Source organism: Chrysoperla carnea, chromosome 4 (assembly GCF_905475395.1).
Source record: "Chrysoperla carnea chromosome 4, inChrCarn1.1, whole genome shotgun sequence".
Lineage (NCBI taxonomy): Eukaryota > Metazoa > Arthropoda > Insecta > Neuroptera > Chrysopidae > Chrysoperla > Chrysoperla carnea.
In genome coordinates, this window is record NC_058340.1 from 68,727,458 (window position 1) to 68,739,757 (window position 12,300).

General features: G+C 31.3%; 1 protein-coding gene across 1 annotated transcript in view; it reads right to left on the bottom strand.

The window, feature by feature from the left end:
* LOC123298888 (visual system homeobox 1-like) overlaps positions 1–12,300 on the bottom strand; it is a 162,282-nt gene that overhangs the window by 126,670 nt on the left and 23,312 nt on the right. The window contains exon 3 of the mRNA XM_044880985.1: positions 3,968–4,027. Coding sequence (XP_044736920.1) covers positions 3,968–4,027 — 60 coding nt within the window. The remainder of the gene's footprint in view (positions 1–3,967; positions 4,028–12,300) is intronic.

Consider the following 12,300-nt stretch of genomic DNA (forward strand, 5'->3'; position numbering starts at 1 on the left):
TTTATAAGCTAGTAGACCGTTTCCTTGCATAAAATTCACTTTTCCTCTCTCATGGCAGGGAGAGTATACTTTACCTAGCTTTAGTTAAGTATGACTAGTAAATGTTGATCAAATTTCAACACTTTTCAGTTTTAACTTTTACTGAAAAAAAACCAGTTACAGTTGGCTTTAACTAAAAAGAGTCAACTTTTACAGGAGGATCAACTTTTCCTGTAACATATCCACTAATTGATTATGAATTTATCTATAATTGTTAGCACCACTGATTAAATAACGTTGATTCCCATTGACTAGGTATATATCCCGTATTGCTGTAGTAAATACTCCGGTAATATCAGAGAAGCATCATCGCCAGAGTGTGTGCAGCAGCATACACCTCGTACAAACATGAGATAATGCAGGCAAACGCCACATACCACACCAGAGTTGTAGTAAATGACTTGTATAATCAATAATTGAGTTAGGCTAATGTCGACGTTGTCGACTCCATGCATAGAACGGGGCGGATAGGGAACACGGGAACGAGGTGTTTATGTTGTATATAGTACGTACATCTCGTATCCCGTATCTCTATTCTCTCCTATCGTCATCAATGTGTATGTGTACCATACTCTGCATCGGTGTGTTTATACCTATGATGATTAACCACCATATGTTTCCTGTTTTTCACAGCTGGAACAAGTTATGTAAGTAGAATTTTCCATACTCGATGTGTGGAAAGGAATTTTTCTAAATGGTTTACGCTAATTGATTTACGAGACACTTGATTAATTAGTTTGATAATTGGTCATATAAATTGACAGAGATATTTTCGAAGTATAGATTGTTGATTAAACCTTTTGGTAACTAACAATTTAACTTAGAATTGATCTATTAGTAAGGAGAAAGAATGTCCAAATTGTTTTCGTGCAAAATTACTAGAAAAAACAGATAGATTTCAGAATATACAAAACTGAAAAGATATTCAAACGATTGTTTTATAGTTAAAATATAAAAAAAATTTCTACTTGAAACATTTTTCATACTTTATGACAGAAATATTCGACGACATTCCGTTTTACAAGCTTTTATTTAACTTCAATTGTATGTATATATGCAGGACGGCCTTGGAACTTTGCAAGTTAAATTTGACCTTATTCCCGGTTTTCGATTGGGTTTAAATTTTGCATGCATTTGTAAATCGGATAACAATGCATTTTTGACAAGTGTAAACTGATTTTCCCATTACTTCCGTCGTATTTGATAAACATTTAGTTTTAAGGATGTACGACCGCCAGGACAATTTTGGATAAAAGTTTTGATTCTTTTTATAGGAAGTTGGACTAAGTCTAAATAAAATTTGACAATTTTAGGGACGGTTGTTCGATTATTTAAATAAATAAATGACCTTATTTTCTACTTTTAAGTAGTTTGCCCTCAAACACAGAATATTGAGACTTTTGTAGATTGTACTTGCATTTTTGAGATTGTTCAAGTGCTGGATTTAGAGTTGCGTGGCTGGAAGGATTCATCTATTTAGTCTAAGAATGTGATTCAAATATTTGAATTTATACAAATTACAGTAAAGTCTCAGTAATTCGTAAACTTGATAATCTAAAACGTGAAGTTATCCGTAAACTTTTCGACTGTCGTTTCTACACAACTCCCTATGTCTGTGAGATTACAATCACTTCAATATGATATATTTATGCAAGAACTTTTCTACGCAATCCCAGCAGGTAATTCGAAAAAATCCACTGTTCTTAGAAACAGTAAATTTTTAGTTTATAATAGTAAAGTTAAATAAGCCTTGCTCCAAAGTTTTTGGAACATCCTGTAATTTTTTTTTTTTTGAGAATTATTGTCTTTAAGTGTGAACTAATCTTAAAAAGTGTAATTAAAAAATTGAAATGTAAAAATAATTTTATTAAATAAACAAAAATAAATTCGAATACAATAAAAGGAAACTGTCAAAAACAACACCTCAAGCAAGAAACAAAAAAACATATACAAACACTATCGAAAATACTTCACACTGAATCACATTATATGTCATCATGATGACGTCTCTAAATGACAGTCATCTTCGTCTTAAACAGCCAAGTTCCAGAAGAGAAGAAAACAAAAAATTATTTATTTCGAAATACAACAACAGCATAGAAATTGCAATGTACGTGTATTTATGTTTTGGCATATGTTCATTTTTGTACAAAAGTGTACACACTATTTAACAAGGTGTAAGTGGAAAAAGATAATCTTATTTCTCTATGATAAGACTTCTTCTTTTTTGTTCACACTGGGTGTAACACACCGTGCCAAAAAGAACAAGCTATATGTGTGTATGTCTTACACTTCGAAAACAAAAGAAACGCGTTGTATGTGTATGTATGTACGTATGTATGTTAATGCTTGCTACGTTTTCTATTATTTGTTTCAAATGTCTTTTTTTCTCACTTCGAACACAGCATGAGATTTTATGTTTTTTGTATGTTTTTTATAAGTTTTTTTTTTGAACATTTCTTTTTGTTTTCTTGTTTGCTATTCCTTTTTTTTGTTTTGTTTTAGAAGAAATCGAATATGGCGACTTATTGTAAAATAATAGGGAATGTTTTTGTTTTTATTTGTGTTCTGTTTATTTTGTATATATAGGGTGTTTATTTTTGAATTTAACATAATCAAATGTCTCAAAAAAATCAAGTTTTATGGTCTTAGGTTGTTGTACCCAAAGACGGAAAGAGGGCGTCGTACCAGGTCTTTGAATTTACTCATGAATTTTACAATCAGGTAAGTGTAACTCAGTTCCCTTTGCCAACTGCAAGTTGCTTCTCAAAGAGGATATCGTAAAAAAGGCCAATATTAGATGAAGGAAGGAACATACTTGTGGTACTACAAGACAGATATGGTCTGAGTACAATCGTAGGTGATACGAAGATCTTATATCACTTCCAAGGGCCTCTATTTGCAAAGTTGTTGCGGCTATAACAGGACACTGGTTGGGCGACAGGGATGCCGAACGCTTGGGCCTGGCGGTTTATCACGACTACTGCAGCAGCTGCCACAGTGGTGAGGAGGAAGAGACAATGTCTCATCTTCTCTGTCACTACCCAGCTCTTGCCATGAAGAGATAGACTAACTTGAGCCAGCGTCTCTTTGACGACCTCTCTGACCTAAAGTCGACATCAAAGCACTCTTGCTGTTCTTAAACAGCTCCAAATGGTTCATGGAGTAGTGGCCAGGGATGGGCCAACCCTTTTTCGGTATCAGAACGGACCCTATGCACTAAGTGTGTCCCGCCCCAGGACAGCCACTCTAACCTAACCTAGCCTAAGGGCAACTCAGATACATGAGTGATAAAACGTGGGAATGTAATAATTTACTCAAATAGTTATTATATCCTCAAATATGAAAGCTCATGCTTTTCGAGGAGTGCCGTCAAATCAAAGTATGTCAGGAAAAATATGGAGTTTGGGAGGATAGCAGAGATCATGCCATAGATAATGGAGGATTTCTATAGAAAAAGGGTTGAAATGGCCGAATCCAGATAATTGGGTCAAAAGCATAAGAAAACATTAGGACTAGTATCTTAAGAAACTGTCCTGACAGGAAACTTTACAAGGAATAAAGTGCGATAGATAAGCTATTGTAACCTTGTTCAAATCTGATGTCTCTTTTCTAAGTGGGATCAAAAAATCAGCCATATGCCGCATTGCAAACAACATTAACATAGCTAAACGCCTTATTCTTTATCCTACAGTGAGAGTCAGAATAACACTTTAAATTTATTCTTTTCAGCAATCGAATATAACTTCCGAACAAACTCCCCTTTAAATTCCCAAATAACAAGAAATATTTTACAAGAATAACAAAATGTATGCCACCTGAAAGTAGTCAAATTTCTGTGAATTTTTCTGAAGACAGGTACTTTTGCCAATCATGAAAATTGTTGAATATACAACTAAGAATTTTCGTATTAAAAAACACAACATACCAGTTAGGCACGAACCTGGTCCACTCGCCGAACTGAATGCATTTTTCAGTTGTGAAAAACCTGTAAAAAAAAAATTATAATTTGTTATTATCACAAAACTATCTTTTTAATACAATCAATAGAGATAAATTAAGACCATATACAGAGATAAACACATAATTACAACACCACTTATCTCATAAAATGTCCACTTCCCAAAACATAATAAGATAATCACTATTAAAAATATTTAGTGCCCTATTGTTCAATTATTAATGTCCAATTTCTTTTCATTTTTTCCTGCTATTCAAGAATTTATGTCTTGAAAGAACATACACACATATATTCTATTTTTGTGGTCAAAATATTATTTCTTCTTCATAAAACTGATCCGATTACCAATTTCTTTTGTCCAAAGTTAATACCTCAATAATGCCCATACATATGTAATATCCTTATTTCGTTCTATTCAATAGCAAATTGTTCAATTTAACATGTTATGCCTTTTTTTTATTTGATGATCAATTTTCAATAAATGGTCCATAATCATCTCCAAGATAAAAGAGATATTCTTTTTTTTTTGTGGTAAAAGAAATCAGTTAACGATATGGCAATTTTTAAATGAAAGATTGTTATCAAAATCTGGTTTTCTTTAACGACAGCATTTGACTTTGAGGAATTAAATAAAGAGTCAAAAAACTATTAGTAAAGAAATATTTCTTGTTCTCGAAAAAAACATATTTTTCGATTAACAAATGGTAATGGCGTTATAACTCTAGAAATGCACAAAATGAATTTTAAAATGCATGTAAGAGGAATGAATTTTTGATTGGAGCCAAATGTAGTACATCAGTTAAAAAAAAGTATTCGAAATGCACGTTATTGTATCTAACTCGTTTTGGAGAATCCTTTTGTTTAATTTCGAGGTAAAAAATTGCCATTTTAAAGGACAGGTGGTTAGTGAAAGAATTCTTAACGAGTCTTTTGCTGGGCCACGAAATCCTTTAATGTTTTTAAACAATTAATTTTGTGTACTTTCTTTAAATATCCAAGTCCAAGAATATCATTTACTTAAGGATGTACGATCGCCAGGTTAATCTTGGATAAAAGGCTTGATTTTTTATATGGAGGTGGTCTAAATCGTTTCTGAAAATTTTAGAGGGGAGATAATTAAGGATGTATGAGCACGGTAGTAGGGACAAAAATTTAAAAAAATATATATTTTCAATTTTGATGCTGAATTATGTTATAACTTGACAATCTAAGACGAAAAGTAAGAATAATAATAATTTGGCGATATCTGGAGTCATTTCCAAAATATCGAAAATTGACAATTTTGTTTAATTATTTACCTTTCGATTTTTCGAAAACTAAGGCAGATATCGAAAAATTGTATTCTTTTTTTTTTCGTCTAAATTCATGAATTTATAACAGAATTCATTATCAAAGATAAAAATAAGGTACAAATAATTTCAACTACAAGTCTAAACTTGCCATGGCGATCGTACTACCTTAACGAATACAAAGTTGAGATTTGATCAACATCCTTTCTCAATAACGTTTTATACATATTATTCAAATTGAAAGAGAATATTTTACCCAAAATATTTTGAGTTACAACAGTTAAAAAAATGACAATACAACTTACATCGAAGACAAGATAAACATACATTTTTGAATCTTTTCAACAATAATAATACCTACATACATTTTATCCTATTGTGTGTGCCCAACAATTGTAGGCCACTTAATTCTTCTTCAATTTATTGTACCAAAAGTGGCATTAAAATATTCATTCCTCTCTTGTACAGCAGTACAAAACCACAATAAAAGGACAACAAAAATTCTCATATTATTGTCAGAAAAATTGATCCAATTTCAATAGAATTACACAAAAAAAATTGTTTTTGATATAATAATTTTTTAAATTGTATTGACAATTTAAAGATATTACTTTGTGGAATAATACAATTAAATTTATGATGTAATTGGAGACTTTTAATTCGATTATGTAAGATGAAAAAAATAGATTCTTTTTTGAGAAGGTGTCAATTACGGTCCGGATATTAATGACCCCTCATATATCAATTTGAATCTATAATTGACCTGGTAGATAAATATTATATAAAAATTATTGTATATAAAATACTCGTATATTCTGTTATAAATATTTACGCATTTCATCTTCTAAGCAGCCCTGATAAAAACTATTTGCACCATCCAACAGATAACTTGACGATCTTGCCTAACTAAAGTTTTCTTTTAAATCCTACTTTCGAAGTATTCCTTCGGTCTTGCAAATTACTAATTTTGTTGCATTTTTGGAGTTGTACTTAGAAATTTATAAGCATAACTCGTACTATTAGAGAAAATTTGCTGCTCTTTAGAGTAAGTGCTGTTTGATTCCAAAATGTCAAATGATATATTTTTAATTCTGAATCGTTGAATTTTTGCCTTTATATTACAAAGCTCAAATATGAGAAGAACAAATCTTAGAAAATTGGTGCAATTGCTGATTATATCTTTATATATTAGTTAAGAAATCAGTACCTGGATGACCGAGCTTTGCTCGTTATTATTACTTTTTTTTTTTTGGTAAATGGTGTTTTTTGGAAATTTTTACCCCTTTGCATACTGAATTTCATGAAAATCGTTGGAGCCGTTTTTAAGATCAAAGTTTCCGAGATAAAACGACGATTTTTAAAAATGATACCTAGCTAGATCGATTTTTCGCACCAAAAACCCTCTGCATACTAAATTTCAAGAAATTCGTTATAGGCGTTTCCAAGATTCCACACAGCAGCCCCGTTTCCATGCTCCTACGACTGAATTCCACATATTTTCTCGTATAAAAGCATGGAAAGTTTAATACCACAGACTCCTTAAAGTCTTTGAAAAAGAACCCTATGAATATTCGAAAAACAGCAGGAAAATCTAGATACTAACTTACTCACCCAAATCTAAACCTTTCTTGAAGTGGACAATCATGTCCAGGCTAAATTTCCAGTGAAATTATCACTCTACGTGCATTCACGGAGAATAGGAGATAGTTAGATTGCGCAAAACTGAATCTCTTAATATTTAGCTTTTTTAACTTTTGCAATGATTTGCTTTCAATATCGGGGGTATGAAAGTCAGTTTGAAGAATTTGAATAAAGCTTTCCAATTACTCTTCAGTGTGACACACGAAAGTAATATATGATGGTATAAAGAAACTAAACCAAGGTTGTTAGGGTTTATATATTTTTTTAAAGAAAAGGTAACCAGGTAATAAAGGCCGGAAGAGTATAGTAGTATGTGGTTATTTTTTTTTCATCTTTTCTTTTCTCTGTTTTGTGTACTACTATAATACAAAGATCATTCACCATGGTAGTACATACGCCCTCCCACTAGTTAGCACCACTGTTGTGTAGGTAGTTGTTGACAACAGATTCTTGTATAACCTTACACATGTGTGAGGTGTGACCCTTTGACACTTACTACGTTTTGAATAACAACAAAAAAAAAAACCACCACACAGATGAGTGGCAGCACCTTCGTTCGTATAACGTCTTTGAATAAATATAATCTTATCGAAAAAGAGATCTCTTTTGTATCTGTCAATCGTATACTTAAGAATTAATGGTAAAAAAAAAGTAGTTTGATGATTTTTTTTATAATAAATACAAGGTCATTGAGTTGGAACTTTTGAATTATGACAGACTGAATGGCGCCTGTTGATAAATTCTCTAAAACAGCGTTTTTGGCCAGTTTTGCTCTGCGAATTATCGCATCATAACTCGAAACTTTTGACCAAGAATTGACATCAGTAGGTCACAGTGATCATAAGGAGAACTTGGCATCCATAGCCTCAGTAGTATTGAAATTATGCTATTAGCATGATTCTAATTAATGGGAGATCATAATCGACAGCTACTGTAAGAAATGCAGAAAGAAAAAAAATGGTAGATGTGCTATTTCAATACCTAACTCTGGATTAGCAATTTTAATAGATTCTCACGATATTTATAAGCTAATTAAGCCTGTCAGTCTTGCCTTGCCGTAGCCTTTCTCAGTTTCAACCCTTCATGAATTTCAAACTTCCAAGCATCACTGAGTTCTGCTTTAGCACAAAACAACTATAATCGTAGTAGTTAAAGCTTGCGTCTACTCTTATGTATAGACCTAGCACTTCTATTCTAAGAACCATACTTTTTACTCAGTTTTGCCTTGTCGCAGCCTTGCTCAGTTTCAACTCATTATGAATTTCAAACTTTCAAGCATCACTGAGTTCTGCATTAGCACAAAACAACTATAATCGCTGTAGTTAAAGCTTGCGTCTACTCTTATGTACAGACCTGGCACTTCTCTACTAAGATCCATACTTTTTTCTAATCACAGAGTGAATGTTTTTAAGTGTCAATTTTGTAATTGAATCCAGACAAAATCCATTTCGTAATCCTTCTCTTATTTTATGAAATACACTTCGGGGGAATTATTTTAATTCTCGAAATACAGAATACCGATTCATAACGACAAAGTAGTTTTGTGAGAATGGCATTGTATAAGACGGGTTTTAAGATAACTCTCAATTTACACAACTTAATTAAACATAATTTTCACACTTATTAGTAAGAGACTAATTTTTTACCAAATATATTTTCTTTATTTAAATGATTATACAATTTTTTAATTAAAATTTGGTGAATAGGAACCATAGGAAATAATTTCTTTTTCTAAGTTTTAATATTAAATTGTCAAATTAAATAATAACCTTAAAAGAAATAACAAAAAAAATATTATATTCTTATCCAAAAATAATAACAAAAGGTTACGCTTGATGAATACATAAACAAAAATAAAGTTTAAAAACCAATTAAAATATTTTGTACATACCTCGGTAATTATTTTGTTACTATGTGAAAAATGTTACAAGTAAATTAATTAAATAAAACCGTTTTTAAAACTCTTACCGTTCGTTCGTATTTGGTTTGGCCGTAGTTGTAGCGTTTCTAGCACAAGCAAGGAGATTAACAGCAGAAGGTAGGTATACATAGAGACATTTATTTTAATATGAAACAAATATAATTGTGTCTTGTCTAGAGGTTATTGTTATGTTTCTATAATTTTAATTAAACTCATTTCATCCAGACACATTCCAAACTGTATAAAACTCTCTCTTCCCCCCTTTTATCCCTCATCCCTTCCTTCTAGAGTGTGTCCTATTCTAAAATTTAAATGAAAGATTTTACGAACTACTAAAGCATTAGCTATTAAGACGTAAATCTTTTATACAATTATTTTGTTTTTTCTCTTCTTTCAAAAAATAAATTTAATTTTAATTATGAATAGAAAATTTTTTATTGTAATGAAAAAAGAATGATTAGACTGAGATTTTAAAAAGCAGTTTCCGAATTCCAGTCATTGTTTCATACAGTTTTTGGGATACAGCGAAATTGTTATAGATATGGTTTGAAGATAGTTCGACAGCGCAAGAAGATTGCAATACTAAGACGTCACTAACGTCTCATATTGCGTGCGATAACTTTCGATGTTGCTCGAATCTCTAGTTACAATGGAACAAATTTGAACTAGTTATTAATAATTCCATTAAAAAGGTAAGTAAGTTTTTGTAGCTTAATTCGAACACATCTAGAATTTTGTGTTAAGACAGAAGAGACAGTCTTGTTTTGAAGAAACTTTCAATTTCTTATTCTAGCATTTTTTGTGGGTCTGAATCGTTTGGAAATGGCAAACTTGTGAATCAAATTTAATAAATATGAATTTGAATTAGATGATCACAGTTGAATTTTGTTATCAAAGGTTGTTGGTTCGAGTACTACTGTTAGATGGAATAATTATTTAACAAGGCCTTTCAATCATAAATTTCACTCCGAATTTATATTTTATTTTATCTTGATTGCAAAAATATCTCCAGAAATAAAATTACAATATGCACTACGAAAATAAGATTTTAGGAGCGCTGTGCAAAAGTGTAATAAATTTGAAGAGATGCAGTCATTTTTTTCACATATCGCTTACTGAGAACTGAATCTCAATTTGACATTCGATTCAGATACAAAAACTCCAAAAACAGCATTAGAAAAATGCCAAACATCGATTCTGAGATGATTTTAATTTCTATCATTTTTATATATTTTCTATGGCTCCAAAAGTTTCTTCCATGTTTTTTGCAATCGAGCCACAACTTTAACAAAAGCTGTCAAAAAAGTTGTATCATAAAACGTCAAAATTATAAAATATATGCATTTTCGAGATGTTTTTTCTCGCAAATATTAAAATTATTATCTTCGTTTTTATCATTTAATAATTTGACGAAGATCTCCCCAATGAAGAAAGTATTACCAACCTATTAAAATCTAATTTAATTACGAAACAATTGTTTAAGAAAATAATTGGAAAATTTTATATTAGACAAAAAAAAGAAAAGAAAAAGAAGTGAATAAATAAGAAATAGAATAACGAAGAAGGATAGAATTAAGAAAATGCAAGTAAATAAATAAAGAAAAGTATTTTTCACAATCATTGTATTAAGTTATAATTGTTGACTGTTTTATTCATTTAACTTCCAAGAAATTATGTATTACCTCGACAGAGTTACCCTCACACGAGTTACTATTCTTTATATTCGGTCTAGAACCAAACGTGGTATTTGACAGTCATAGAACGGTTCAAACTTGTGAGACTGTTGTTATGGTTGTGCCTAAAATCTTTACGTTAAGTTACGACAATGTTCGTAAGCCGAGAAATTTTCTCAAAAATTATTTTTTAATTTTTTTTTTGCATTTTTTGCAGGTGGCAGTTCGAGGTGTCACCTAGAAAATTCTAATTTTGAAGAGAAAGACACCATTGATTTTGTTTAGAATAAATGAGTACCAAAATGCCTTTCACTTTTTCAGAATGCGTGTGAATAACTTGTATACTTGTGTGATGTACACAAAGCATCTATTGTTTGAAACTGACAATAACCTGACGGACGCAGTACACTATACAACGCTTAAGAAGTAAACTTCAGTCATTTTTAATTCAATTATCTTCTAATTGAAATACAGACCTAAATAAATTCACTCTATTAGTGAAAGACTTTCGAGGCTACCTGGAAGAAAAATCGTTGGCTATGAAAATTTTCTTACAAAAAATCTTCCTCGGCTCAGTCTGGAAAAGAGACTTTCAAAATTCTTACTTATTTTGAAATACTGTGAATTACTACGTCTAATCCTAGTACTATTTCTAAGAGGTTTACTGGAAAAAAAGTGGGTTCAGTGAAAAAGAGTTTGAGGAGTAGAATTTTATCCAAATATATAAATGACAGACAGACAATGTAGTTGACTGGAACGTGTTGGTGTAGCGTGTCGACCCTGTTTTTGTTAGAAGGTGGTTTGAGAGCAGAGCGTGTTGTATATAAAGTCATTGTGGACATATTTAATTCGATGTAAGCGTATAAGACTTGTATTTGTTGACACCATAGATATTGAAACAATATTACAGATAGTTGACATGATAAAACAACAATCTCTATTTAAAGAAAGCTTCCTAAATTAAGGATTATAAAATCGTCTTGTATTAGAAGTCCAAAAAAAAAAAGATCGCCATCTGCCCAGATAAGAAATTTTCGTTGATTTCGAAGCATTTTTGTTTTGATTTGTGTTAAACGACAAAACGACTTCCTAATATATGATCTGTCTAGTCTTCAAAGCAATCAGACATGATACAATTCCGTGTACTCTGTGAAACCTTTTCAAATCATCCCCAATCTGTTCTTCAGATTGTTCTGATCAAAATTTCTCACGACCACGAAACTTTTTCACCAGTAGTTTTCGAGCTACGGGCGATTAAAGCTACACATATATTATATTTGTAGTAAGACTAAGAAAATGACTTTCATTGAAACCTTTTCAAACCACCAAGTTTCACAGAAAGCCATTTTCCTATCTAATATTGGCAGGTCCTTTCTACTTGAAAAGAATTACCGGGAATCCAATATCTTGAAAATGACTTCCAGGCATGTGTTCAATCCGAGAGTATTTATATCGTCAGCAAATTGATCTTCACTCGCAGATACCTGCACCTAAATGAGTATATCTCTTGGAAAAAATAGTACTCATGAGAATAATACATACAGTAATGAACAAGTGCGTTTAAAAAAGAGCTTGCAAATGAAAAGCTAACACATGACTTTGATACACAGCTCCCACTTTAAAGAAATTAAACCATTACATTGTAGTTTTCCTATCTATAGTTTTCTTTAATACTCTATAGTTTTTATATAAACAATAAAATTCAAATATACATGTCTTCGTCTAACACCCATATTAAGATGATATCATTACTAACTCCTCCATGAAAATCTTCTA